The sequence below is a fragment of the Salvelinus alpinus genome, chromosome 1 (genome assembly GCF_045679555.1).
Source record: "Salvelinus alpinus chromosome 1, SLU_Salpinus.1, whole genome shotgun sequence".
In the NCBI taxonomy this organism is placed as follows: Eukaryota; Metazoa; Chordata; class Actinopteri; order Salmoniformes; family Salmonidae; genus Salvelinus; species Salvelinus alpinus.
The window spans coordinates 39592645-39618835 of record NC_092086.1 but is presented as its reverse complement, the minus strand read 5'-3'; the positions used below and the strand labels follow the sequence as shown (position 1 = coordinate 39618835).

Below are 26191 nucleotides of genomic sequence, written 5' to 3'. Positions count from 1 at the left end.
TCATCCCCTCCTCGAAACATTTTGTCCTTGTAATTGGAGTGAATCATTTCATCCCCCTGTCATACGTTAAAGTGCCACGGCAGAAGCACACAGTACCTGATTAATAGGGGCAGATTAAAACTCCATGTTCCCAGCCCCTTTCCCCCCTTGCTAGCGCTGGAATATTTCACCTGTGCCCTGAAGAGTGTAAAAAAATAACTAAAACAGTGGAGGATTGGAGCAGAGGACTACACTCATGTCCCGACCTCACCTGATGCTAGTGAGAGACCTTGAAGGAGGAAGAGGCTGCCGGTGGCACCCCTCTCCCCCGTCTCCTCCCTATACCCCCTCCCACCGCCCCAGTAGCTGCAGATGAATTGGTAATCCGCTGGCCCCTCACTCAGGCCCTATCTAAAGAGCCAATCCATCCTCCCCCCCTGACACTGATGGGTTGCCTCTCCTAGCAATCGGGCCCAGATGGATGCTGAGATATTGCCGGCAAGTACAAGAGAGCTTTGGCTCTACTCTAACCTGCATAGCTACACAGGGCTGTGTGGGTGTGTTTTGAAGTGGGATACTAGTGGTATGGTGTAGTGGGGTCAGTAGTGAAGCAATGTGCGTTCTGAACGTCACCCCGTGTGAGTGTGATGAAAGCTGAGGAGTGGGCCGTGGAGTGCGTCTGTGACTGATTCCCAGTTTAATGGCCTGATTGGGTTTGGGAAGGTGAGGAGATGGGGGGAGCAGCCAGGACTCTGAGCCTTTAACAAGACTGGCATCCATGCTTAAAGCTTTCATTTAGTAACGCCCAGCCCAACAGCCAGAGAGGCAGTCGCACCAATCGATTTGGGGATGGCCTTTGCGCAAACAGTATGAGGTGGAGACGCTGATGCCTTTTTGTACCACCCAGCCTCCAACCTCTGCTGACTTTGGGTTGGATGAACTGAGAGTCAGAGAGCCTTCACATACTCTATATAATCCATAGCATAGCATTCCTATAGGCTGTAGTCTTTGCCTACGGGACAGTTTCTGGATCAAGCAGCTGGAAGGCAATATCTTACTAAGTGGTTTCAGTATTATCCTCATGAGGCATAAAGCCTCCTGCCCTTTGATGGGGGGAGTTTAGTTCATAACTAGATGGACTGCATATTGTTTCTGCAGTCAGCTGACTGATGCTGGCTTGTGTTTCTACCTGGATGGCCATGCTCGGGCATTAGCAGCATGGAGGACAGAGGAGGAAGCTGACTTATGTGTCCGTCCTGGCCAGCTCAGCACTCTTCCCACAGCCCATTAGGGCCTAAACAATCTTGCCTTGTCAACATTAATCGCTTTCAGATTAGCAATGGTAGAAGGCTTGCCCTTTAAAAGGTATTTTTTAAAACAGTGGTGCTATAATGAAAGGTAGGGGTGGATTAGGGGAGGGCTACATAAAGGGATCATTCCAGAGGATTGGCCCTAATCTGACCTCGGGGATGTTGCAATATCTGGACCCATCAAAAGCATTCAGGGATTAAGCAGTGTGTAGCTTTGCCTAGTTGGCATGCACCGGATCATAATTTGGCATCAGAAATATGCAATAATGTGAACCCGGTGACCCGAAGTCGAATGTATATTTATTATCTGTATCCTTAAATGCCTCGTCATGTCATTTCTTTACTCAGCCAATCCTATTAATGTTGTCATGAGATGATGTAGGTGTATTATAGATTTGGCCAATATTTAGCTTACAATTTAATTAAGTTTTTACATTAAATATTATATTTTGGGTTTTAGTTTGTATGCAACCAAGTAAAATAAAATTAAACCAAGCCATTAAACCAAACCAACCAAGTAAAATTTTTCTGTGTGTCTTTCAGCGTTCACCATGATGATTATCCTGGCTCTGATCCGTATTGGTAAAGGCCGGGGCGAAGGCCACCCCCGTATGGCCCAGATCTCTGGGGTGCCAAACCTGTTTGGAGTGTGTGTCTACTCCTTCATGTGCCAGCACTCCCTGCCCTCCCTGGTGACGCCCATCTCTGATAAGAGGCGTGTGGGTACCCTGGTGGTGTGTGACTATGTCCTCATCCTTGGCTTCTACGGCCTGCTCTCCTTCACAGCCATCTTCTGCTTCGACAGCTCCCTGCTGCACGACATGTACACCCTTAACTTCACTGACAACTGTGACGTGCTGGACATCCCCGCTTTGCGCTACTTCCTGGGCCTCTTCCCCGTCTTCACCATCAGCACCAACTTCCCCATCATCGCAGTCACGCTGCGCAACAACTGGAAGACCCTCTTCCACCGTGACGGGGGCACCTACCCCTGGGTGGTTGACCGCATCGTCTTCCCCCTCATCACCCTGGTGCCGCCCATCATCGTGGCCTTCTGCACCCACAACCTGGAGTCCCTGGTGAGCATCACGGGCGCCTACGCTGGCACGGGCATCCAGTACGTCATCCCCGCCCTGCTGGTGTACTACGGCCGGCGCCACCTGGTGCCTATGCTGGGCACGGACGAGGTCAACAAGCACCAGTCCCCGTTCCGCCACACCTTCTGGGTGTGGTTCGTAGTGGTGTGGGCTACCTTCTGCCTCATGTTTGTCACAGCCAACATCATCCTGGAGGACACCAAGAAATGAGAACACTGACTGACTGTGAAAGACCGGTTTCTCTGTGTGGGTGTCTTGTATTTCTACATTCTCTCTACCTGAGGCCTTCCAGAACTTGGTACAGGTCGGACGGTGTGCCTTTTTATGCTGCTCTTGTAGCATGGGGAACCCTTTTAATTACAGTGGTAATCAGCAGTTGAAACAATTATAAAGTGTCCTCCCCACCCCTGTTTCAGTAAAAAGCTTGAGGATGGGACTGGAGAAATGTAACCATTATCAAATTCATAGACCGAGCTATGCATGCAAGGACTAGCCTTCCATGATATCACAATTAGAATTTTAACCATGTTTTGAGGCTATAGAGTGTTTATTTACATTTACTTTGTTTACAACATTGGAGTACAGCAAGATTATATTATAGGTACTGATCAGTTGTGAGAGTTGAACTAAGCGGATGAAGCATTTCTAAGTTATATTCTTCAAGAATCAATGGGCACATACATTTATTAATTATATCAACTGCAGATCACCCCTTTTAAGAGTAATCTATACCATTTGTGGAAAGGGACCAAATATCTAGTGATTGTATGAAAGCTGCTACTGTATGTAGGAACGCAAGGAAGAGGACCTTGTTCACTCTGTTCCAGTGTCCCTCTGTAGAAAGATACAAGCTGAACAATCAAAGACTGTATTAGCAAGGCATTGCACTACACAACAGCACTGTTTTTAAGCATATACAAAGAGCTGGTCAACTTGTTTCCAAATGCCTCATTTTAAATCCAAAATAACTGAAGGAAGGATAGAGCAGGGAGGTGTCAGTGTTCCTCTGGACCTTCAGAAACAGTGTTGTGGCTAAAGACAGAATATGCTGAAACTATGGAGAGAGCTCAGTGGAGTAAAAATAGAACATGACAACTAACTCAACGCTCCTGTTGCTAATGGCAATGCAGAGAGACTTTAATGCGGCTTTAAAATTAACTTGGGATGGTGAAAAAAGCAAGCTAAATTAATCTGCGATAATCAGTTTATTAAGGCTGGCATTTTTACATTCCTCACTGGTGGCTCTGCCTCAGTTCTCCTTGTCTTCCCTGTAATTTAGCAGACGCTCTTATCCAGAGCGACTTACAAGTCTTCCCTGTGAACAATGAACCTTTGTCCATGACAGATCCCTGACTGATGGGCCTGATGGAAGAGCTCCGTCTCTGGTCATCAGGAGACCGATCTTGAGTTCAAACTCTGTACACATACCACCCTCATGTTTTACTGTTCACCACCAAATCATCAGCCCTTCATCAGCTCCATGTCAGCACCCGACTGCTCTCTGTTGAACTTTGACCCCAGAAAGTTATCAATGGACACAGGAAGGTTTATGTTGGCTACATCACCAGGAGCCAACTGGTACGGTGCCTACTGTGCCCACAAAGACTCCTCTACAGTCGTCCCAGTATATCTCTTTTTGCAATCACTGGTTTGCTCATACCATGAACTGCACTGTTGGTTAAGGTCTTGTAAGGAAGCATTTCACGGTAAAGTCTACACTTGTTGTATTCTGCGCATATGGCAAATAAAGTTTGATTTGATTTTAACCATCTGTCTCGTGCTCGCTCGTAACGAGAATTTCTCAGCTGGCTGATTTGTTGTCAGCTCTTTACTTGAGGTTTTATTACAGTTTCCTGGTAGCTCAGTTTGATCGACTAATTAGATGTTACTTCCAGACATGTGGGAAGAGCCTCTTCGCCCCGAGCTCTGCTCATGCTGATATCCACATTATACGCTTCTGTCTCATTGTCATGTCCTCTGGTTCTATATATCTATATATCTCTGCTCTATAGAATATATATTATGTCCCATTATAGTCATCAAGTTTGGAGCCCAACTACAGGAGTCATACCTTTGTGAAACAGTATTGTTGTTGGGGAATGTAAATCATGTTTTGTGGTGTAGGGTTCCATGTTACACGGTCACATTTAGAATAGTGGTTTTCTTTTAGTATGTAAGTGCTAAAGTAATAGCTAAAGTGTATCGTTAGCTGCCTGTCATGAGCACACTCTTCGTCAAAAAGGGAAATACTTATTACCGTTCATGGTTTGCACCTGCAACATTGCACAAGTTTGCACATAATTGCCTTGGGTTTTACCTTTTGTGTGTTTTACGTAGACTTTTGCAAATGGTTTATCATGAAGATGTTTGTAAGGGTTGATGACTATGGTATTTATCTAACAGTCTTCAATGGTATTCTTAACCCATCAATATATACAGCTTGACACTATTTAAAATGCATTAGACTAATAGTCATGCATTGTAGCATATTGATGGCAGTACGGTATTGTTGAGGACTATTGAATGAGAGACCTCTGCATGTTGTTGGTATTGTGTGTGTTAGGACAGAAAAAGAGTGCTGACTATTTCTGTAACACTGCTTCTCTTCAATCTTGGGTTCCTTCTGTTAATTATTACATTACATTTCTGCATGCAGCTCCTTCCAAAATTCTGTAGCCAGTAGTCAGTTGTTCCTTTAAGCCTCCAGATTGTGATGGATAGTTACTCCTCTTCTTATTTTTCCTCATCTTCTTTTCAATACAAATGTGCAATATGTTTTGACCTGGGTTGGGGAAGTGAGATTTCAAGCGAATTTGAACTGTTTCTCAGAGTGTTTGTCTGTGTGTGTGTATACTTGTGTGTTAGTGTATATGTCACTTTGAAAATATTTTAAATGCGTGCGTCTGACTCTTATTTGGAGTTGTGAAATGTGCCTTTTTCCTGGGGTTATTGTTTCCATTCATTTGTTGACTGTTGTTTTTCCTGGCACGTCTTTGTTTTAAGCAGCCTGTCAGATAAGATCTGCATGTAAGCCAGTTAAATTAACTGACAACCAATGTCTCCTTAAAATAAACTGGGATATCCTTGTCTTCTAAAGTGTGGGTTCGCCTCATCTTTGTGACTTTGAGACAGTTTTGTGATTATTAAAGAGATATGTCATTAACATTGTAATTTCAGAACATTTCCTTTAATATATCAACATTTAATAGTGGAATGATAGTTTTTCATTTTTTCCAAAATGTTTTTATTGGGCCCACACAAAATTTGCATTCTGGTGGTGCAACCTTCTTATTGGCCAACAAAAGATGGACTGGCTCTTGTCAAATTAGTGTTTTTTAGGCTTTTTGAGGTTGGTTAGGTTTTGCAAATGTTTAAAACAAATGCACTATGTATTATGTGGGTTGAATGCTGTAACACAGAATAAAACAATGAATTAAAGTCCCATGATGGTAGACTGCCCCTTACTACATATAATCTTTTAACCATCATTTATTCACATTACTTCAATAAAATATTTCAGTCGTGTATAATACATTAGCTCTATTTGATGACTTTATTTCATTCCAAGTCATCTCATCTATATAGAGCTGCTGTCTGACAAAATCACTATTTTTTTTGTGATTCTTCAAAGCAAATAAGGCACTTTTAGGGCTCCCGAGTGGCGCAGCGATCTAAGGCACTGCATCTCAGTGCTAGAGGTGTCATTACAGACCCTGGTTCGATTTCATGGCTGTATCACAACAGGCCGTGATTGGTAGTCCCATAGGGGGGCGCACTATTGGCACAGCGTTGTTAGGGTTTGGCCGGGGTAGGCTGTCATTGTAAATAAGAATTTGATCTTAACTGACTTGCCTAGTTAAATACATTTTATGATTGCTGATACCAATACAAATTTTGTCACGTGCCGAATACAACCGGTGTAGACCTTACAGTGAAATGCTTACTTACAAGCCCTTAACCAACAATGCAGTTTTAAGAAAAATACCTAAAAAAATAAGAAATAAAAGTAACAAATAATTAAAGAGGAGCAGTAAAACAACAATAGCGAGGCTATATACAGGGGGTACCATTTAGTCGAGGTAATTGAGGTAATATATTCATGTGGGTAGAGTTATTAAAGTGACATGCATAATAACGTAGAGTAGCAGCTTCACTTAGATCATGTATTTTCAGGTAGCGATACCTCACGCAACTGCTCTCTATCACGCGTTTTTCTGTCTCTTCTCTCCCTCTCTGTGTATGCCCCACACAGACCGGACACGTAGGCATGCAATGGATTATGGTCATTGTAGTTAATTACCACGTTTTCTGCACTAAACGATGTAGAATATTGGCCTGTTGGAAACTACAACTCCCTACTACATTGCACAGTTCGAGCTTGATCTGATTTATCTCTAGAGAAATTGCTGTAAGAAAATGCCCATTGAGCTCACAGAAAAAACTAAATGGAATTCAAATAATTGAACCAAGGTCGGCCAATAAGTTTTTTAAAAACTAAGTCAATTTGACAAGAGATTTGCTGGCTCCAGTCAATTTGACAACGAGATTTGCTGGCCCCAGTCAATTTGACAACGACATTTGCTGGCCCCAGTCAATTTGACAACGACATTTGCTGGCCCCAGTCAATTTGACGAGACGGTTTGTTGTTGAGTTGTTACACGTAGTACCTTTAATTCACTGTGTTGCATAAGTTCAACCGTTGTTCTTTTTACAATGGTTTTCATAATGGTTTTCAATGATTTTGCCTGTATGTGAATTCAATCAATTCAGTCTAAATGTTTTCAATTGTATGATTCCTATGTTTCTGTTTCGAAAAGGAAATAAAAGCATTTTGTTTGTCTGGACCTTTTGAACCTTAATTAAAGAACAGATGTTTGAAATTAACTCTTTGGTGAAGTTCTGTTCTCATTTAACATTCACTTGTACTTACATTTCACTTCCTGTTTCAAAAGACCAATAATGTTCCGTTAGAAACCCTTTGATGATGAGGGTTTGAAACATTTCCAATTTGAACGGCCTGGTTTGGACAAAATACAACTGTCAAACTATCCCTCACAATGCTATTAAGCACTTTATCCGTTTACTTTTTCATATTCAGATAACTGTTTAAGCATGAATCACTAGTTAAATGTTAATTTGCTGTAACTTGTGTCATTTTTATCGCTGTTATCTATCTCCTGTCATCATGTGGCGGAGTTTGGGAAGAAAGTGTCATTGGAGGGTGTGTGTGGTCTCCTGTCATCATGTGGCGGAGTTTGGGAAGAAAGTGTCATTGGAGGGTGTGTGTGTGGTCTCCTGTCATCATGTGGCGGAGTTTGGGAAGAAAGTGTCATTGGAGGGTGTGTGTGTGGTCTCCTGGCATCATGTGGCGGAGTTTGGGAAGAAAGTGTCATTGGAGGGTGTGTGTGGTCTCCTGTCATCATGTGGCGGAGTTTGGGAAGAAAGTGTCATTGAAGGGTGTGTGTGGTCTCCTGGCATCATGTGGCGGAGTTTGGGAAGAAAGTGTCATTGAAGGGTGTGTGTGTGGTCTCCTGTCATCATGTGGCAGAGTTTGGGAAGAAAGTGTCATTGAAGGGTGTGTGTGTGGTCTCCTGGCATCATGTGGCGGAGTTTGGGAAGAAAGTGTCATTGAAGGGTGTGTGTGTGGTCTCCTGGCATCATGTGGCGGAGTTTGGGAAGAAAGTGTCATTGAAGGGTGTGTGTGTGGTCTCCTGTCATCATGTGGCGGAGTTTGGGAAGAAAGTGTCATTGAAGGGTGTGTGTGGTCTCCTGTCATCATGTGGCGGAGTTTGGGAAGAAAGTGTCATTGGAAGGTGTGTGTGTGGTCTCCTGGCATCATGTGCGGAGTTTGGGAAGAAAGTGTCATTGGAAGGTGTGTGTGTGGTCTCCTGGCATCATGTGGCGGAGTTTGGGAAGAAAGTGTCATTGAAGGGTGTGTATGTGGTCTCCTGTCATCATGTGGCGGAGTTTGGGAAGAAAGTGTCATTGGAGGGTGTGTGTGTGGTCTCCTGGCATCATGTGGCGGAGTTTGGGAAGAAAGTGTCATTGAAGGGTGTGTGTGGTCTCCTGGCATCACTTCATGTTTTCCACTCCCTGTCTTGCGTGAAGATCCTCCATAGTCTTTTGTCAGTGACAACAGATCCCTCTTTTTATGTTCATAATAAACCTTCCTGCTGAATTTCAATCTTGACAGGGCTGCGACACAGTCATTTAATTCACCCTCTGGCCTTTTATGTACAATACCTTCAGAAAGTATTCACACCCCTTGACTTCTTCCACATTTTGTTGTGTTACAGCCTGAATTTAAAATGGATTACATTTAGATGTTTTGTCTCTGGTCTACATACAATACCACATAATGTAAAAATGGTATTATGTTAATTTTTATAAATGAAAGCTCAAATGTCTTGAGTCAGTATTCAACCCCTTTGTTATGGCAAGCCTAAATAAGTTCAGGAGGAAATATTGCTTAACAAGTCACATTAGTTGCAAAAATTGTGTTTAGTAGTGTTTAATATGATTTTTGAATGACTACCTCATCTCTGTACCCCACGCGCAATTGTCTGTAAGGTCCCTCAGTCGAGCGGTGAATTTCAAACACGGATTCAACCACAAAGACCGTGGAGCTTTTCCAATGCCTCACATTAAAACAGCAGACATTGATTATACCTTTGCGCGTAGTGAAGTTATTAATTACACTTTGGATGGTGTCTCAATATACCCAGTCACTACAAAGATACAGATGTCCTTCTTAACTCAAGAAAACGCTCAGGGATTTCACCATAAGGCCAATGGTGACTTTAAAACAGTTTAATGGCTGTGACAGGAGAAAACTGAGGATGGATCAACAACATTGTAATTACACTGCAATATTAACCTAATTGACAGAGTCAAAAGAAGGAAGCCTGTACCAAATACAAAATATTCCAAAACAAGGCACTAAAGTAATACTGCAAAAAATGTGGCAAAGCAAAGCTTTATGTTTGCGGTAAATCCAATACAACACGTTACTGAGTACCACTCTCCATATTTTCAAGCATAGTGGTGGCTGCATAATGTGGGTATGCTTGTAAAATCCTAGAGGGAAAACCTGGTTCAGTCTGCTTTCCACCAAACACTGGGAGATGAATTCACCTTTCAGCAGGAGAAAAACCTAAAACACAAGGCCAAATCTACACTGGAGTTGCTTACCAAGAAGACAGTGAATGGTTGTCTAGCAATGATCAACAACCAATTTGACATTTTGAAAATAACACAATCCAGGTGTGGAAAGCTCTTAAAGACTTACCCAGAAAGACTCAACGCTGTAATCGCTGCCAAAGGTGATTGTAGCATGTATTGACTCAGGGGGTTGAATTCTTATCTAATGAAGATATATTTGCCTTTTATTTTTCATATATATTTTATTTTTTACAAATGTAAGAATCTTCCACTTTGACATGACAGAGTATTTTGTGTAGATCGTTGAAAAAAAATACAATTAAATCAATTTTAATCCCACTTTGTAACACAACAAAATGTGGAAAAAGTCAAGGGGTGTGAATACTTTCTGAAGGCACTGTGTGTGGGTGTGTGTTTGCGGGTAGAGCTGTAATTGGAAATTAAAACTTTGCTTGGCTTAATTTATTCACATCTTATTTAATGTCTTCATGATTTATACCATGTTTGGATGGAGAGGGGAAGAGGGGAAGGAAGAGGGTATGGGGTGTTACTGAAATTGACTGCACTGCTTTAATTGGATCAAATGAGGATTTTTCTCTGACCTGGTTGGCCTCATCAGTACTCCCCCAGCACAGGGCCAGAGACACGTGGTTAGTTAGAAAGTAGGCCATTCCCAATACCTTGGCTGGCTCAGTTAACAATATAATGACTCATCCTCAGACACATGCAATAGGCCAACAGAAGAGTTGTCTGTATTTTCCACTACTCATTATGTGATCTGCATTAATGATTGTTCAACTGGCTGGCTCAAACTGATACCCTGATCCATGCTGATTGACCATGTCTATTCCGCTGTGCTGACCATACAGTACCCGTTGCTGTGCACTGATTCCACTGTGTTTTCACCCACAACACAATCTTCATCACTGAACTTAATTTTGTGCTGTCGTCTTTGATCATGATGTTATTGATGTGGGAGAGGAGCCTATTGATCATGTATCTGCTGTCTTAACCAGCGTTGATAGAGAGCAGCAGGCAGGTGCATGATTCTGGGTGCCAGGTAGGTAGCACAGGGAAGCATGAGGCATGGCTCTCTGCTACTGGAACTGCTGCAGCCCTGAGTCACAGAGGAGGGTACCACCTGCTCCTTATCAGTGGTCACCTTCTGTCCTCCCTCCACTCTCCTTCATTCCCTCTCCTCCACACCCTGGGGGAAGAGAGGATGTGATCAACCTGGCAATGCCAGGCTAAAGAGGATTATTCTAGGTGTTATATTAGGAGAGGTGCCCAAACCGACATAGCAGAGGAAGTCATTAAAGAGAAAGCAGTAGTAGCAGTTGGATAGAAGATCCCCTTATTCTAACAAGAGGGTGCTGGAGGCTTGAAGACCTCTAACAAGAGGGTGCTGGAGGCTTGAAGATCCCCTTATTCTAACGAGAGTGCTGGAGGCTAGAAGATCCCCTTATTCTAACAAGAGGGTGCTGAAGGTATTGATGGTGAATGTAAAGGCACTGGCGCAACGAACCACCCTTGCTGTCTCTGCCTGGCCGGTTCCCCTCTCTCCACCGAGATTCTCTGCCTCTAACCCTATAACGAGGGCTGAGTCACTGGCTTACTGGTGCTCTTCCATCCCGTCCCTAGGAGGGGTTCGTCACTTGAGTGGGTTGAGTCACTGACGTGATCTTCCTGTCCGGGTTTGGGGGCCCCATTGGGTTCGTGCCGTGGGGGAGATCTTCGTGGGCTATACTCAGCCCTTTCTCAGGGTAGTAAGTTGGTGATTTGAAGATATCCCTCTAGTGGTGTGGGGGCTGTGCTTTGGAAAAGTGGGTGGGGTTGTATCCTGCCTGGTTGGCCCTGTCCGGGGGTATCGTCGGACGGGTTCCTTAGTGTCTCCCGACCCCTCCTGTCTCAGTCTCCAGTATTTATGCTGCAATAGTTTATGTGTCAGGGGGTTAGGGTCAGTCTGTTATGTCTGGAGTATTTCTCCTGTCTTATCCGGTGTCCTGTGTGAATTTAAGTATGCTCTCTCTAATTCTGAGCGCTGGGACCATGCCTCAGGATTACCTGGCCTGATGACTCCTTGCTGTCCCCAGTCCACCTAGCCGTGCTGCTGCTCCAGTTTCAACTGTTCTGCCTGGGGCTATGGAACCCTGACCTGTTCACTGGACGTGCGACCTGCTGTTTTCGACTCTCTCTCTCTACCGCACCTGTTGTCTCTAACTCTGAATGCACGGCTATGAAAGCCAACTGACATTTACTACTGAGGTGCTGACCTGTTGCAGATGTTTATACATCTGCATTACTTGCTGTTTGGGGTTTTAGGCTGGGCTTCCGTATAGCACTTTGTGACATCAGCTGATGTAAAAGTGCTTTATAAATACATTTGATTTGATTTGAAGGCTAGAAGGTCCCCTTATTCTAACAAGAGGGTGCTGGAGGCTAGAAGATCCCCTTATTCTAACAAGAGGGTGCTGGAGGCTAGAAGATCCCCTTATTCTAATGAGGGTGCTGGAGGCTAGAAGATCCCCTTATTCTAACGAGGGTGCTGGAGGCTAGAAGATCCCCTTATTCTAACAAGAGGCTGCTGGAGGCTAGAAGTTCCCCTTATTCTAACAAGAGGGTGCTGAAGGTATTGATGGTGAATGTAAAGGCACTGGCGCAACGAACCACCCTTGCTGTCTCTGCCTGGCCGGTTCCCCTCTCTCCACCGAGATTCTCTGCCTCTAACCCTATAACGAGGGCTGAGTCACTGGCTTACTGGTGCTCTTCCATCCCGTCCCTAGGAGGGGTTCGTCACTTGAGTGGGTTGAGTCACTGACGTGATCTTCCTGTCCGGGTTTGGGGGCCCCATTGGGTTCGTGCCGTGGGGGAGATCTTCGTGGGCTATACTCAGCCCTTTCTCAGGGTAGTAAGTTGGTGATTTGAAGATATCCCTCTAGTGGTGTGGGGGCTGTGCTTTGGAAAAGTGGGTGGGGTTGTATCCTGCCTGGTTGGCCCTGTCCGGGGGTATCGTCGGACGGGTTCCTTAGTGTCTCCCGACCCCTCCTGTCTCAGTCTCCAGTATTTATGCTGCAATAGTTTATGTGTCAGGGGGTTAGGGTCAGTCTGTTATGTCTGGAGTATTTCTCCTGTCTTATCCGGTGTCCTGTGTGAATTTAAGTATGCTCTCTCTAATTCTGAGCGCTGGGACCATGCCTCAGGATTACCTGGCCTGATGACTCCTTGCTGTCCCCAGTCCACCTAGCCGTGCTGCTGCTCCAGTTTCAACTGTTCTGCCTGGGGCTATGGAACCCTGACCTGTTCACTGGACGTGCGACCTGCTGTTTTCGACTCTCTCTCTCTACCGCACCTGTTGTCTCCTACTCTGAATGCACGGCTATGAAAGCCAACTGACATTTACTACTGAGGTGCTGACCTGTTGCAGATGTTTATACATCTGCATTACTTGCTGTTTGGGGTTTTAGGCTGGGCTTCCGTATAGCACTTTGTGACATCAGCTGATGTAAAAGTGCTTTATAAATACATTTGATTTGATTTGAAGGCTAGAAGGTCCCCTTATTCTAACAAGAGGGTGCTGGAGGCTAGAAGATCCCCTTATTCTAACAAGAGGGTGCTGGAGGCTAGAAGATCCCCTTATTCTAATGAGGGTGCTGGAGGCTAGAAGATCCCCTTATTCTAACGAGGGTGCTGGAGGCTAGAAGATCCCCTTATTCTAACAAGAGGCTGCTGGAGGCTAGAAGATCCCCTTATTCTCGAAATGCTACACTCTTGTTATTCTGGCCATAGGTTATCAGGTATTAGAACCTGTTCCGGTGTCGACCCAGCCTATATGATAGTCCAGTTTTCAATACAGACAGTTTAATTGCTAAAGTGGATATTTATTAGTAAAGTAATATATTTTTCATGGCATGCAGTATGTATCATGTATTTGAGCCTCCTTAGCAGTCGGTGGGTTTAATGGAAGTCTGTGGGAGAGATTCAAGTCACACTGGAAGAAGTGTTTTAGGGACGATGGCCAAGCCCTGCGTGGTGAAAAGCTCTTAGCGTCTTATTGGCTAGCATCGGGAAGGGAATAGACAGGCATCGATAGTAGGGATAATAGGTTCCAACTAAATTACCCCTCCTCTCCAGCTACCTGTCTTAAATTGTTTTTAAATTGCTCCCCCTTTTTCTCTCTCCATCGATAGGTAGGAAGCCAGCACTAGTTGAATATTCTGGAGGAGCCACTGTCTGGAAAACATTTCAGTGATTGATTTATGACCATTACAGGACTCACAGTGGAACACAAATACCATTTACCTCAAGTCTATATTGTTTACGTTTTAGGGATGTTAAGGCGTCTGTGTGATCTGCCTTACCCTTCAGCTGTTCATCATCAATCAACTTTATCAGCCTACTGTCCCAATACTCAATATTCATTCGGTCTGCACTGGTTTCTCAAAAGCAACATCGTAACAGACTATAAATGGAATACCAAAATGTGTGAATAGCTTATCTCATGCTGGGCTGTAGAGAGTTTCAAATTGATGTTTAATCCATGCCTGGAATACTGCATATACATGTAGAGGAATATCTGATGTTTGGGAAAGGTGATAGTAGAAAGCGTGTTCTGTATAAGTGACAGACAGACCACATGATGGTATCTTTATGTACCATTAAACCCGTTCAGGATTCAGGACACAGGTGGCTAGAACAGGTTAATCCTATCTGCTGTCTCCTGTCTCACTGCTGTCTACTGGGGGAGGACTTGACAGCTGTCTGGTTAACACACTCTCAATGGCATGAAATCGCCAGTGACATGACATGGGTTTCTCCAGTCCATACACACCTCTTACCCTTTCTCCACCCCTACAGTACAACACGGACAGTGTCCACTCAGGGGTGTCCTAGTAGAAGATGATCTGTCTGGTTAGCTATCAGTCACCTGGAGGTCAGTGTTTAGGTGGGGTAGCACTAGGAAAGGTCCCAGTCAGGATGCAGACATGCACTCATACTGTAGGCCTGCTACACGGAGCCTTACTCTCTGTCTTGTTGCGTGTTTGCATAGCTCCATGTTGACAGCATGGCGGCCCAGCCTCAGACCGGACCGGGCTCTCAATCTGCCGTATTTACCCAGGATTCACAAGGGTTTCTCACTGAGAATCACAGTGAGTGAGCAAACACCATGGACGGGGTTGTCTCGCTGGCTGGCAGCTGTTTACTCTCGCTACAGTGTCAGGAGTGTCCTTGGGACTGTGCAAACAGTCAGTTATCAATCCGCAGACGCTGGCAAACCCATATTATTTCAACATAATTCTCTCATGTCCCGGATTTACCCCAATGTGTGTTTTTGATGATTTTAAAATGTTTTTAAATCGGTTTATCTTGGCGAGCCCATGTGACAACGTAATGCTTAGTCTAGATGACTTATATGGGAGTCTTAGTTACTGTCTGATTGCATCAATATTTTCTTTAGAATAAAAGTTTATCTTAAACCCCTATTCCCTCACTCTTAAGCCATTGCTGACCACAAACTGCTGTGGTTTTGGTTTAGACATTTGACCAATCGACTGGCTCCTTACAGGGAGTGCGGTCCTCTCCCTCTCCAAAAAAACTGATAATAGATTTTAGATGACAGGAGGGGAGGAGGAGGAGGAGGGGGTGCTGGTAAGAGGGGGTGGAGGTGTGTGAATTTGATCTGGGCGATAAGGCTCTCTCTCTCTCTATCAGTGCCCAGAGCTGTTTGAGCCCTGCCTCGTCATCCATCACTGGCCTGGGGAGCCGCCACCGCCACCATTGCACCGCCGCAATGTGTGCTGCATAGCAGATGGGGCAGAGTGCAGCAGTCCACCCCCCCCCCCCCCCACACACCAGACACATTGCAGCATAGGTCCTAAGCCTGGTTTCTTATGTTTCTCAAATGTCATGTCAGTTACAGTCCCTATACACGTTTTGGCTCAACAGCAGTGCAGCACAGGGACTGAAACATTCACTGCCTCTGACACACCTGTAGGAAAACCCGTGGCAAGGTTAATAGTGTTAATTACCACAGTACTACACAGGCTCTTTGAGGATGACAGTAGCAGTTGCTAATCATGCATTCTCTCAATACCCTGCTCGCTCATTATTTATAAGCTACCTTTCCCATGTAGGTAATCAGTATGGGGGAAGGTATAGGGATATGTCACACTGGGCCTGAACATTTAAATGGGCCATCACTCAACTTCTGGACAGCACTGAGTCTATGTGATCACATTCCCCAGATATGGAGAAGGTCATGGGTGGTAATATGACAGGAATGCTACATCTATGTGTGTGCTGGGTGGGTAATTGGCATGAATGAGTGATCTGAGACTAGCAGTCCAAAGGTTCTCAGACAGGATGCAGTCCATGGACTTCCCCTGGGCTAGCTAGCTCGTCTGACAAAAACGGTGAGAATTTAAGCTCTGTGTGTATGTGTGATTGTGTAAGTATGTGAGTGTGTGGATGTGATTGAGTAAGTGTGAGTGTGTGTACCCACCCGTCGACCATCCCTCCCCCTTCCCCAAGGGCTCTGACCGTCGGCAGGAGGAAGGAGGCAGGCTAGCGTGCGTGCGCCTGGCAAGAGAGGATTAAGAGACAAAGTTTGGATTGATGCGGTCCGACAGTGTCAGACAGTCAGCTCCACGCCTCTCATTAGGATACGCCGGCGGAATGTAAAATGTCTGCCGCTGATGGCAGCTTAAGCCCCGTAGAGTGATGATGCTGAAACAGCCGCAGCGGGACTTGAGAGAGACGCGGCAGCCAGGCAGCAGCTTTGGTCACTGTCACGTCTCCTGTCCCTGTCAGTGTCTTTGTCCTTGTCCTATCTCTGTCCCTGTCTCTGTCCCCCTCCCTGTCCCCGTCCATCTCTGTCCCTGTCTCTGTCCCTGTCCCTGTCCCTGTCTCTGTCACTTACACACTGACAATTTATCGCTTTGTCAACTGGAGTGTGTATCAACTAAAGTCTGTATCAACTAGTATGTGTATCAACTAGTGTGTATCAACTAGAGTGTGTATCAACTAGTATGTGTATCAACTAGTGTGTATCAACTAGAGTGTGTATTAACTAGTATGTGTATCAACTAGAGTGTGTATCAACTAGTATGTGTATCAACTAGAGTGTGTATCAACTAGTATGTGTATCAACTAGAGTGTGTATCAACTAGTATGTGTATCAACTAGAGTGTGTATCAACTAGAGTGTGTATCAACTAGAGTGTGTTTCAACTAGAGTGTGTATCAACTAGAGTGTGTTTCAACTAGAGTGTGTATCAACTAGAGTGTGTTTCAACTAGTATGTGTATCAACTAGAGTGTGTATCAACTAGAGTGTGTATCAACTAGAGTGTGTATCAACTAGAGTGTGTTTCAACTAGAGTGTGTATCAACTAGTATGTGTATCAACTAGTATGTGTATCAACTAGAGTGTGTATCAACTAGAGTGTGTATCAACTAGAGTGTGTTTCAACTAGTGTGTGTATCAACTAGTATGTGTATCAACTAGAGTGTGTTTCAACTAGAGTGTGTATCAACTAGTATGTGTATCAACTAGTATGTGTATCAACTAGAGTATGTATCAACTAGAGTGTGTATCAACTAGTATGTGTATCAACTAGAGTGTGTTTCAACTAGAGTGTGTATCAACTAGAGTGTGTTTCAACTAGTATGTGTATCAACTAGTATGTGTATCAACTAGAGTGTGTATCAACTAGAGTGTGTATCAACTAGTATGTGTATCAACTAGAGTGTGTTTCAACTAGAGTGTGTATCAACTAGTATGTGTATCAACTAGAGTGTGTATCAACTAGTATGTGTATCAACTAGAGTGTGTATCAACTAGTATGTGTATCAACTAGAGTGTGTATCAACTAGTATGTGTATCAACTAGAGTGTGTATCAACTAGTATGTGTATCAACTAGAGTGTGTATCAACTAGAGTGTGTTTCAACTAGAGTGTGTATCAACTAGAGTGTGTATCAACTAGTATGTGTATCAACTAGAGTGTGTATCAACTAGTATGTGTATCAACTAGAGTGTGTATCAACTAGTATGTGTATCAACTAGAGTGTGTATCAACTAGTATGTGTATCAACTAGAGTGTGTATCAACTAGTATGTGTATCAACTACAGTGTGTATCAACTAGTATGTGTATCAACTAGAGTGTGTATCAACTAGAGTGTGTATCAACTAGAGTGTGTATCAACTAGTATGTGTATCAACTAGAGTGTGTTTCAACTAGAGTGTGTATCAACTAGAGTGTGTTTCAACTAGTATGTGTATCAACTAGAGTGTGTATCAACTAGAGTGTGTATCAACTAGAGTGTGTATCAACTAGAGTGTGTTTCAACTAGAGTGTGTATCAACTAGTATGTGTATCAACTAGTATGTGTATCAACTAGAGTGTGTATCAACTAGAGTGTGTATCAACTAGAGTGTGTTTCAACTAGAGTGTGTATCAACTAGTATGTGTATCAACTAGTATGTGTATCAACTAGAGTGTGTATCAACTAGAGTGTGTATCAACTAGAGTGTGTTTCAACTAGAGTGTGTATCAACTAGAGTGTGTATCAACTAGTATGTGTATCAACTAGAGTGTGTATCAACTAGTATGTGTATCAACTAGAGTGTGTATCAACTAGTATGTGTATCAACTAGAGTGTGTATCAACTAGTATGTGTATCAACTAGAGTGTGTATCAACTAGTATGTGTATCAACTAGAGTGTGTATCAACTAGAGTGTGTATCAACTAGAGTGTGTATCAACTAGTATGTGTATCAACTAGAGTGTGTTTCAACTAGAGTGTGTATCAACTAGAGTGTGTTTCAACTAGTATGTGTATCAACTAGAGTGTGTATCAACTAGAGTGTGTATCAACTAGAGTGTGTATCAACTAGAGTGTGTTTCAACTAGAGTGTGTATCAACTAGTATGTGTATCAACTAGTATGTGTATCAACTAGAGTGTGTATCAACTAGAGTGTGTATCAACTAGAGTGTGTTTCAACTAGAGTGTGTATCAACTAGTATGTGTATCAACTAGTATGTGTATCAACTAGAGTGTGTATCAACTAGAGTGTGTATCAACTAGAGTGTGTTTCAACTAGAGTGTGTATCAACTAGTATGTGTATCAACTAGTATGTGTATCAACTAGAGTGTGTATCAACTAGAGTGTGTATCAACTAGTATGTGTTTCAACTAGAGTGTGTATCAACTAGTATGTGTATCAACTAGTATGTGTATCAACTAGAGTGTGTATCAACTAGAGTGTGTATCAACTAGTATGTGTATCAACTAGAGTGTGTTTCAACTAGAGTGTGTATCAACTAGAGTGTGTATCAACTAGTATGTGTATCAACTAGTATGTGTATCAACTAGAGTGTGTATCAACTAGAGTGTGTATCAACTAGTATGTGTATCAACTAGAGTGTGTATCAACTAGAGTGTGTATCAACTAGAGTGTGTATCAACTAGAGTGTGTATCAACTAGTATGTGTATCAACTAGAGTGTGTATCAACTACAGTGTATCAACTAGATGTGTATCAACTAGAGTGTGTATCAACTAGAATGTGTATCAACTAGAGTGTGTATCAACTAGTATGTGTATCAACTAGAGTGTGTATCAACTAGAGTGTGTATCAACTAGAGTGTGTATCAACTACAGTGTATCAACTAGATGTGTATCAACTAGAGTGTGTATCAACTAGAATGTGTATCAACTAGAGTGTGTTTCAACTAGTAGTGTGTATCAACTAGAGTGTGTATCAACTAGAGTGTGTATCAACTAGAGTGTGTATCAACTAGAGTGTGTATCAACTAGAGTGTGTATCAACTAGAGTGTGTATCAACTAGTAGTGTGTATCAACTAGAGTGTGTATCAACTAGTATGTGTATCAACTAGAGTGTGTATCAACTAGAGTGTGTATCAACTAGTATGTGTATCAACTAGTAGTGTGTATCAACTAGAGTGTGTATCAACTAGTATGTGTATCAACTAGTATGTGTATCAACTAGAGTGTGTATCAACTAGAGTGTGTATCAACTAGAGTGTGTTTCAACTAGAGTGTGTATCAACTAGTATGTGTATCAACTAGTATGTGTATCAACTAGAGTGTGTATCAACTAGAGTGTGTATCAACTAGAGTGTTTCAACTAGAGTGTGTATCAACTAGTATGTGTATCAACTAGTATGTGTATCAACTAGAGTGTGTATCAACTAGAGTGTGTATCAACTAGTATGTGTATCAACTAGAGTGTGTTTCAACTAGAGTGTGTATCAACTAGAGTGTGTTTCAACTAGTATGTGTATCAACTAGTATGTGTATCAACTAGAGTGTGTATCAACTAGAGTGTGTATCAACTAGTATGTGTATCAACTAGAGTGTGTTTCAACTAGAGTGTGTATCAACTAGTATGTGTATCAACTAGAGTGTGTATCAACTAGTATGTGTATCAACTAGAGTGTGTATCAACTAGAGTGTGTATCAACTAGTATGTGTATCAACTAGAGTTTTTTTCAACTAGAGTGTGTATCAACTAGAGTGTGTATCAACTAGTATGTGTATCAACTAGAGTGTGTATCAACTAGTATGTGTATCAACTAGAGTGTGTATCAACTAGTATGTGTATCAACTAGAGTGTGTATCAACTAGAGTGTGTATCAACTAGAGTGTGTATCAACTAGTATGTGTATCAACTAGAGTGTGTTTCAACTAGAGTGTGTATCAACTAGAGTGTGTTTCAACTAGTATGTGTATCAACTAGAGTGTGTATCAACTAGAGTGTGCATCAACTAGAGTGTGTATCAACTAGAGTGTGTTTCAACTAGAGTGTGTATCAACTAGTATGTGTATCAACTAGTATGTGTATCAACTAGAGTGTGTATCAACTAGAGTGTGTATCAACTAGAGTGTGTTTCAACTAGAGTGTGTATCAACTAGTATGTGTATCAACTAGTATGTGTATCAACTAGAGTGTGTATCAACTAGAGTGTGTATCAACTAGAGTGTGTATCAACTAGAGTGTGTATCAACTAGTATGTGTATCAACTAGATGTGTATCAACTAGAGTGTGTATCAACTAGAGTGTGTATCAACTAGAGTATGTGTATCAACTAGAGTGTGTATCAACTAGTAGTGTGTATCAACTAGAGATGTGTTTCAACTAGTAGTGTGTATCAACTAGAGTGTGTATCAACTAGAGTGTGTATCAACTAGAGTGTGTATCAACTAGAGTGTGTATCAACTAGAGTGTGTTTCAACTAGATGTGTATCAACTAGTAGTGTGTATCAACTAGAGTGTGTATCAACTAGAGTGTGTATCAACTAGAGTGTGTATCAACTAGTATGTGTATCAACTAGATGTGTATCAACTAGATGTGTATCAACTAGAGTGTGTATCAACTAGTATGTGTATCAACTAGAGTGTGTTTCAACTAGAGTGTGTATCAACTAGAGTGTGTATCAACTAGTATGTGTATCAACTAGAGTGTGTATCAACTAGAGTGTGTATCAACTAGAGTGTGTATCAACTAGAGTGTGTATCAACTAGATGTGTATCAACTAGTATGTGTATCAACTAGATGTGTATCAACTAGAGTGTGTATCAACTAGATGTGTATCAACTAGAGTGTGTTTCAACTAGTATGTGTATCAACTAGTATGTGTATCAACTAGAATGTGTATCAACTAGAGTGTGTATCAACTAGTATGTGTATCAACTAGAGTGTGTTTCAACTAGAGTGTGTATCAACTAGTATGTGTATCAACTAGAGTGTGTATCAACTAGTATGTGTATCAACTAGAGTGTGTATCAACTAGAGTGTGTATCAACTAGTATGTGTATCAACTAGAGTTTTTTTCAACTAGAGTGTGTATCAACTAGAGTGTGTATCAACTAGTATGTGTATCAACTAGAGTGTGTATCAACTAGTATGTGTATCAACTAGAGTGTGTATCAACTAGTATGTGTATCAACTAGAGTGTGTATCAACTAGAGTGTGTATCAACTAGAGTGTGTATCAACTAGTATGTGTATCAACTAGAGTGTGTTTCAACTAGAGTGTGTATCAACTAGAGTGTGTTTCAACTAGTATGTGTATCAACTAGTAGTGTGTATCAACTAGAGTGTGTATCAACTAGAGTGTGTATCAACTAGAGTGTGTTTCAACTAGAGTGTGTATCAACTAGTATGTGTATCAACTAGTATGTGTATCAACTAGAGTGTGTATCAACTAGAGTGTGTATCAACTAGAGTGTGTTTCAACTAGAGTGTGTATCAACTAGTATGTGTATCAACTAGAGTGTGTATCAACTAGAGTGTGTATCAACTAGAGTGTGTATCAACTAGAGTGTGTTTCAACTAGAGTGTGTATCAACTAGTATGTGTATCAACTAGTATGTGTATCAACTAGAGTGTGTATCAACTAGAGTGTGTATCAACTAGAGTGTGTTTCAACTAGTGTGTGTATCAACTAGTATGTGTATCAACTAGAGTGTGTTTCAACTAGAGTGTGTATCAACTAGTATGTGTATCAACTAGTATGTGTATCAACTAGAGTGTGTATCAACTAGAGTGTGTATCAACTAGTATGTGTATCAACTAGAGTGTGTTTCAACTAGAGTGTGTATCAACTAGAGTGTGTTTCAACTAGTATGTGTATCAACTAGTATGTGTATCAACTAGAGTGTGTATCAACTAGAGTGTGTATCAACTAGTATGTGTATCAACTAGAGTGTGTTTCAACTAGAGTGTGTATCAACTAGTATGTGTATCAACTAGAGTGTGTATCAACTAGTATGTGTATCAACTAGAGTGTGTATCAACTAGAGTGTGTATCAACTAGTATGTGTATCAACTAGAGTTTTTTTCAACTAGAGTGTGTATCAACTAGAGTGTGTATCAACTAGTATGTGTATCAACTAGAGTGTGTATCAACTAGTATGTGTATCAACTAGAGTGTGTATCAACTAGTATGTGTATCAACTAGAGTGTGTATCAACTAGAGTGTGTATCAACTAGAGTGTGTATCAACTAGTATGTGTATCAACTAGAGTGTGTTTCAACTAGAGTGTGTATCAACTAGAGTGTGTTTCAACTAGTATGTGTATCAACTAGAGTGTGTATCAACTAGAGTGTGCATCAACTAGAGTGTGTATCAACTAGAGTGTGTTTCAACTAGAGTGTGTATCAACTAGTATGTGTATCAACTAGTATGTGTATCAACTAGAGTGTGTATCAACTAGAGTGTGTATCAACTAGAGTGTGTTTCAACTAGAGTGTGTATCAACTAGTATGTGTATCAACTAGTATGTGTATCAACTAGAGTGTGTATCAACTAGTATGTGTATCAACTAGAGTGTGTATCAACTAGAGTGTGTATCAACTAGTATGTGTATCAACTAGAGTGTGTTTCAACTAGAGTGTGTATCAACTAGAGTGTGTTTCAACTAGTATGTGTATCAACTAGAGTGTGTATCAACTAGAGTGTGTATCAACTAGAGTGTGTATCAACTAGTATGTGTATCAACTAGTATGTGTATCAACTAGAGTGTGTTTCAACTAGAGTGTGTATCAACTAGTATGTGTATCAACTAGAGTGTGTATCAACTAGTATGTGTATCAACTAGAGTGTGTATCAACTAGAGTGTGTATCAACTAGTATGTGTATCAACTAGAGTGTGTTTCAACTAGAGTGTGTATCAACTAGAGTGTGTATCAACTAGTATGTGTATCAACTAGAGTGTGTTTCAACTAGAGTGTGTATCAACTAGAGTGTGTTTCAACTAGAGTGTGTTTCAACTAGAGTGTGTATCAACTAGAGTGTGTATCAACTAGAGTGTGTATCAACTAGTATGTGTATCAACTAGAGTGTGTTTCAACTAGAGTGTGTTTCAACTAGTATGTGTATCAACTAGTATGTGTATCAACTAGAGTGTGTATCAACTAGTATGTGTATCAACTAGAGTGTGTTTCAACTAGAGTGTGTATCAACTAGTATGTGTATCAACTAGAGTGTGTATCAACTAGTATGTGTATCAACTAGAGTGTGTATCAACTAGAGTGTGTATCAACTAGTATGTGTATCAACTAGAGTTTTTTTCAACTAGAGTGTGTATCAACTAGAGTGTGTATCAACTAGTATGTGTATCAACTAGAGTGTGTATCAACTAGTATGTGTATCAACTAGAGTGTGTATCAACTAGTATGTGTATCAACTAGAGTGTGTATCAACTAGAGTGTGTATCAACTAGAGTGTGTATCAACTAGTATGTGTATCAACTAGAGTGTGTTTCAACTAGAGTGTGTATCAACTAGAGTGTGTTTCAACTAGTATGTGTATCAACTAGAGTGTGTATCAACTAGAGTGTGCATCAACTAGAGTGTGTATCAACTAGAGTGTGTTTCAACTAGAGTGTGTATCAACTAGTATGTGTATCAACTAGTATGTGTATCAACTAGAGTGTGTATCAACTAGAGTGTGTATCAACTAGAGTGTGTTTCAACTAGTATGTGTATCAACTAGTATGTGTATCAACTAGAGTGTGTATCAACTAGAGTGTGTATCAACTAGTATGTGTATCAACTAGAGTGTGTTTCAACTAGAGTGTGTATCAACTAGTATGTGTATCAACTAGAGTGTGTTTCAACTAGAGTGTGTATCAACTAGTATGTGTATCAACTAGAGTGTGTATCAACTAGTATGTGTATCAACTAGAGTGTGTATCAACTAGTATGTGTATCAACTAGAGTGTGTATCAACTAGTATGTGTATCAACTAGAGTGTGTATCAACTAGTATGTGTATCAACTAGAGTGTGTATCAACTAGAGTGTGTTTCAACTAGAGTGTGTATCAACTAGAGTGTGTATCAACTAGTATGTGTATCAACTAGAGTGTGTATCAACTAGTATGTGTATCAACTAGAGTGTGTATCAACTAGTATGTGTATCAACTAGAGTGTGTATCAACTAGTATGTGTATCAACTAGAGTGTGTATCAACTAGTATGTGTATCAACTAGAGTGTGTATCAACTAGTATGTGTATCAACTAGAGTGTGTATCAACTAGAGTGTGTATCAACTAGAGTGTGTATCAACTAGTATGTGTATCAACTAGAGTGTGTTTCAACTAGAGTGTGTATCAACTAGAGGGTGTTTCAACTAGTATGTGTATCAACTAGAGTGTGTATCAACTAGAGTGTGTATCAACTAGAGTGTGTATCAACTAGAGTGTGTTTCAACTAGAGTGTGTATCAACTAGTATGTGTATCAACTAGTATGTGTATCAACTAGAGTGTGTATCAACTAGAGTGTGTATCAACTAGAGTGTGTTTCAACTAGAGTGTGTATCAACTAGTATGTGTATCAACTAGTATGTGTATCAACTAGAGTGTGTATCAACTAGAGTGTGTATCAACTAGAGTGTGTTTCAACTAGAGTGTGTATCAACTAGTATGTGTATCAACTAGTATGTGTATCAACTAGAGTGTGTATCAACTAGAGTGTGTATCAACTAGAGTGTTTCAACTAGAGTGTGTATCAACTAGTATGTGTATCAACTAGTATGTGTATCAACTAGAGTGTGTATCAACTAGAGTGTGTATCAACTAGTATGTGTATCAACTAGAGTGTGTTTCAACTAGAGTGTGTATCAACTAGAGTGTGTTTCAACTAGTATGTGTATCAACTAGTATGTGTATCAACTAGAGTGTGTATCAACTAGAGTGTGTATCAACTAGTATGTGTATCAACTAGAGTGTGTTTCAACTAGAGTGTGTATCAACTAGTATGTGTATCAACTAGAGTGTGTATCAACTAGTATGTGTATCAACTAGAGTGTGTATCAACTAGAGTGTGTATCAACTAGTATGTGTATCAACTAGAGTTTTTTTCAACTAGAGTGTGTATCAACTAGAGTGTGTATCAACTAGTATGTGTATCAACTAGAGTGTGTATCAACTAGTATGTGTATCAACTAGAGTGTGTATCAACTAGTATGTGTATCAACTAGAGTGTGTATCAACTAGAGTGTGTATCAACTAGAGTGTGTATCAACTAGTATGTGTATCAACTAGAGTGTGTTTCAACTAGAGTGTGTATCAACTAGAGTGTGTTTCAACTAGTATGTGTATCAACTAGAGTGTGTATCAACTAGAGTGTGCATCAACTAGAGTGTGTATCAACTAGAGTGTGTTTCAACTAGAGTGTGTATCAACTAGTATGTGTATCAACTAGTATGTGTATCAACTAGAGTGTGTATCAACTAGAGTGTGTATCAACTAGAGTGTGTTTCAACTAGAGTGTGTATCAACTAGTATGTGTATCAACTAGTATGTGTATCAACTAGAGTGTGTATCAACTAGAGTGTGTATCAACTAGTATGTGTATCAACTAGAGTGTGTTTCAACTAGAGTGTGTATCAACTAGAGTGTGTTTCAACTAGTATGTGTATCAACTAGAGTGTGTATCAACTAGAGTGTGTATCAACTAGAGTGTGTATCAACTAGTATGTGTATCAACTAGTATGTGTATCAACTAGAGTGTGTTTCAACTAGAGTGTGTATCAACTAGTATGTGTATCAACTAGAGTGTGTATCAACTAGTATGTGTATCAACTAGAGTGTGTATCAACTAGAGTGTGTATCAAC

The 26191-nt window shown here is 41.4% G+C and overlaps 1 protein-coding gene across 3 annotated transcripts in view; it reads left to right on the top strand.

Annotated features, from left to right (window-relative positions):
* The window catches only part of LOC139575605 (transmembrane protein 104-like), an 84016-nt gene extending 76746 nt beyond the window's left edge, over positions 1 to 7270 (top strand). For all 3 annotated transcript variants that reach the window (XM_071400765.1, XM_071400746.1, XM_071400755.1), the window contains one exon: positions 1833 to 7270. In XM_071400765.1, the coding sequence (XP_071256866.1) occupies positions 1833 to 2596 (764 nt within the window). In that variant the 3' untranslated portion in view covers positions 2597 to 7270. The remainder of the gene's footprint in view (positions 1 to 1832) is intronic.
* Positions 7271 to 26191: the final 18921 nt, after the last annotated feature.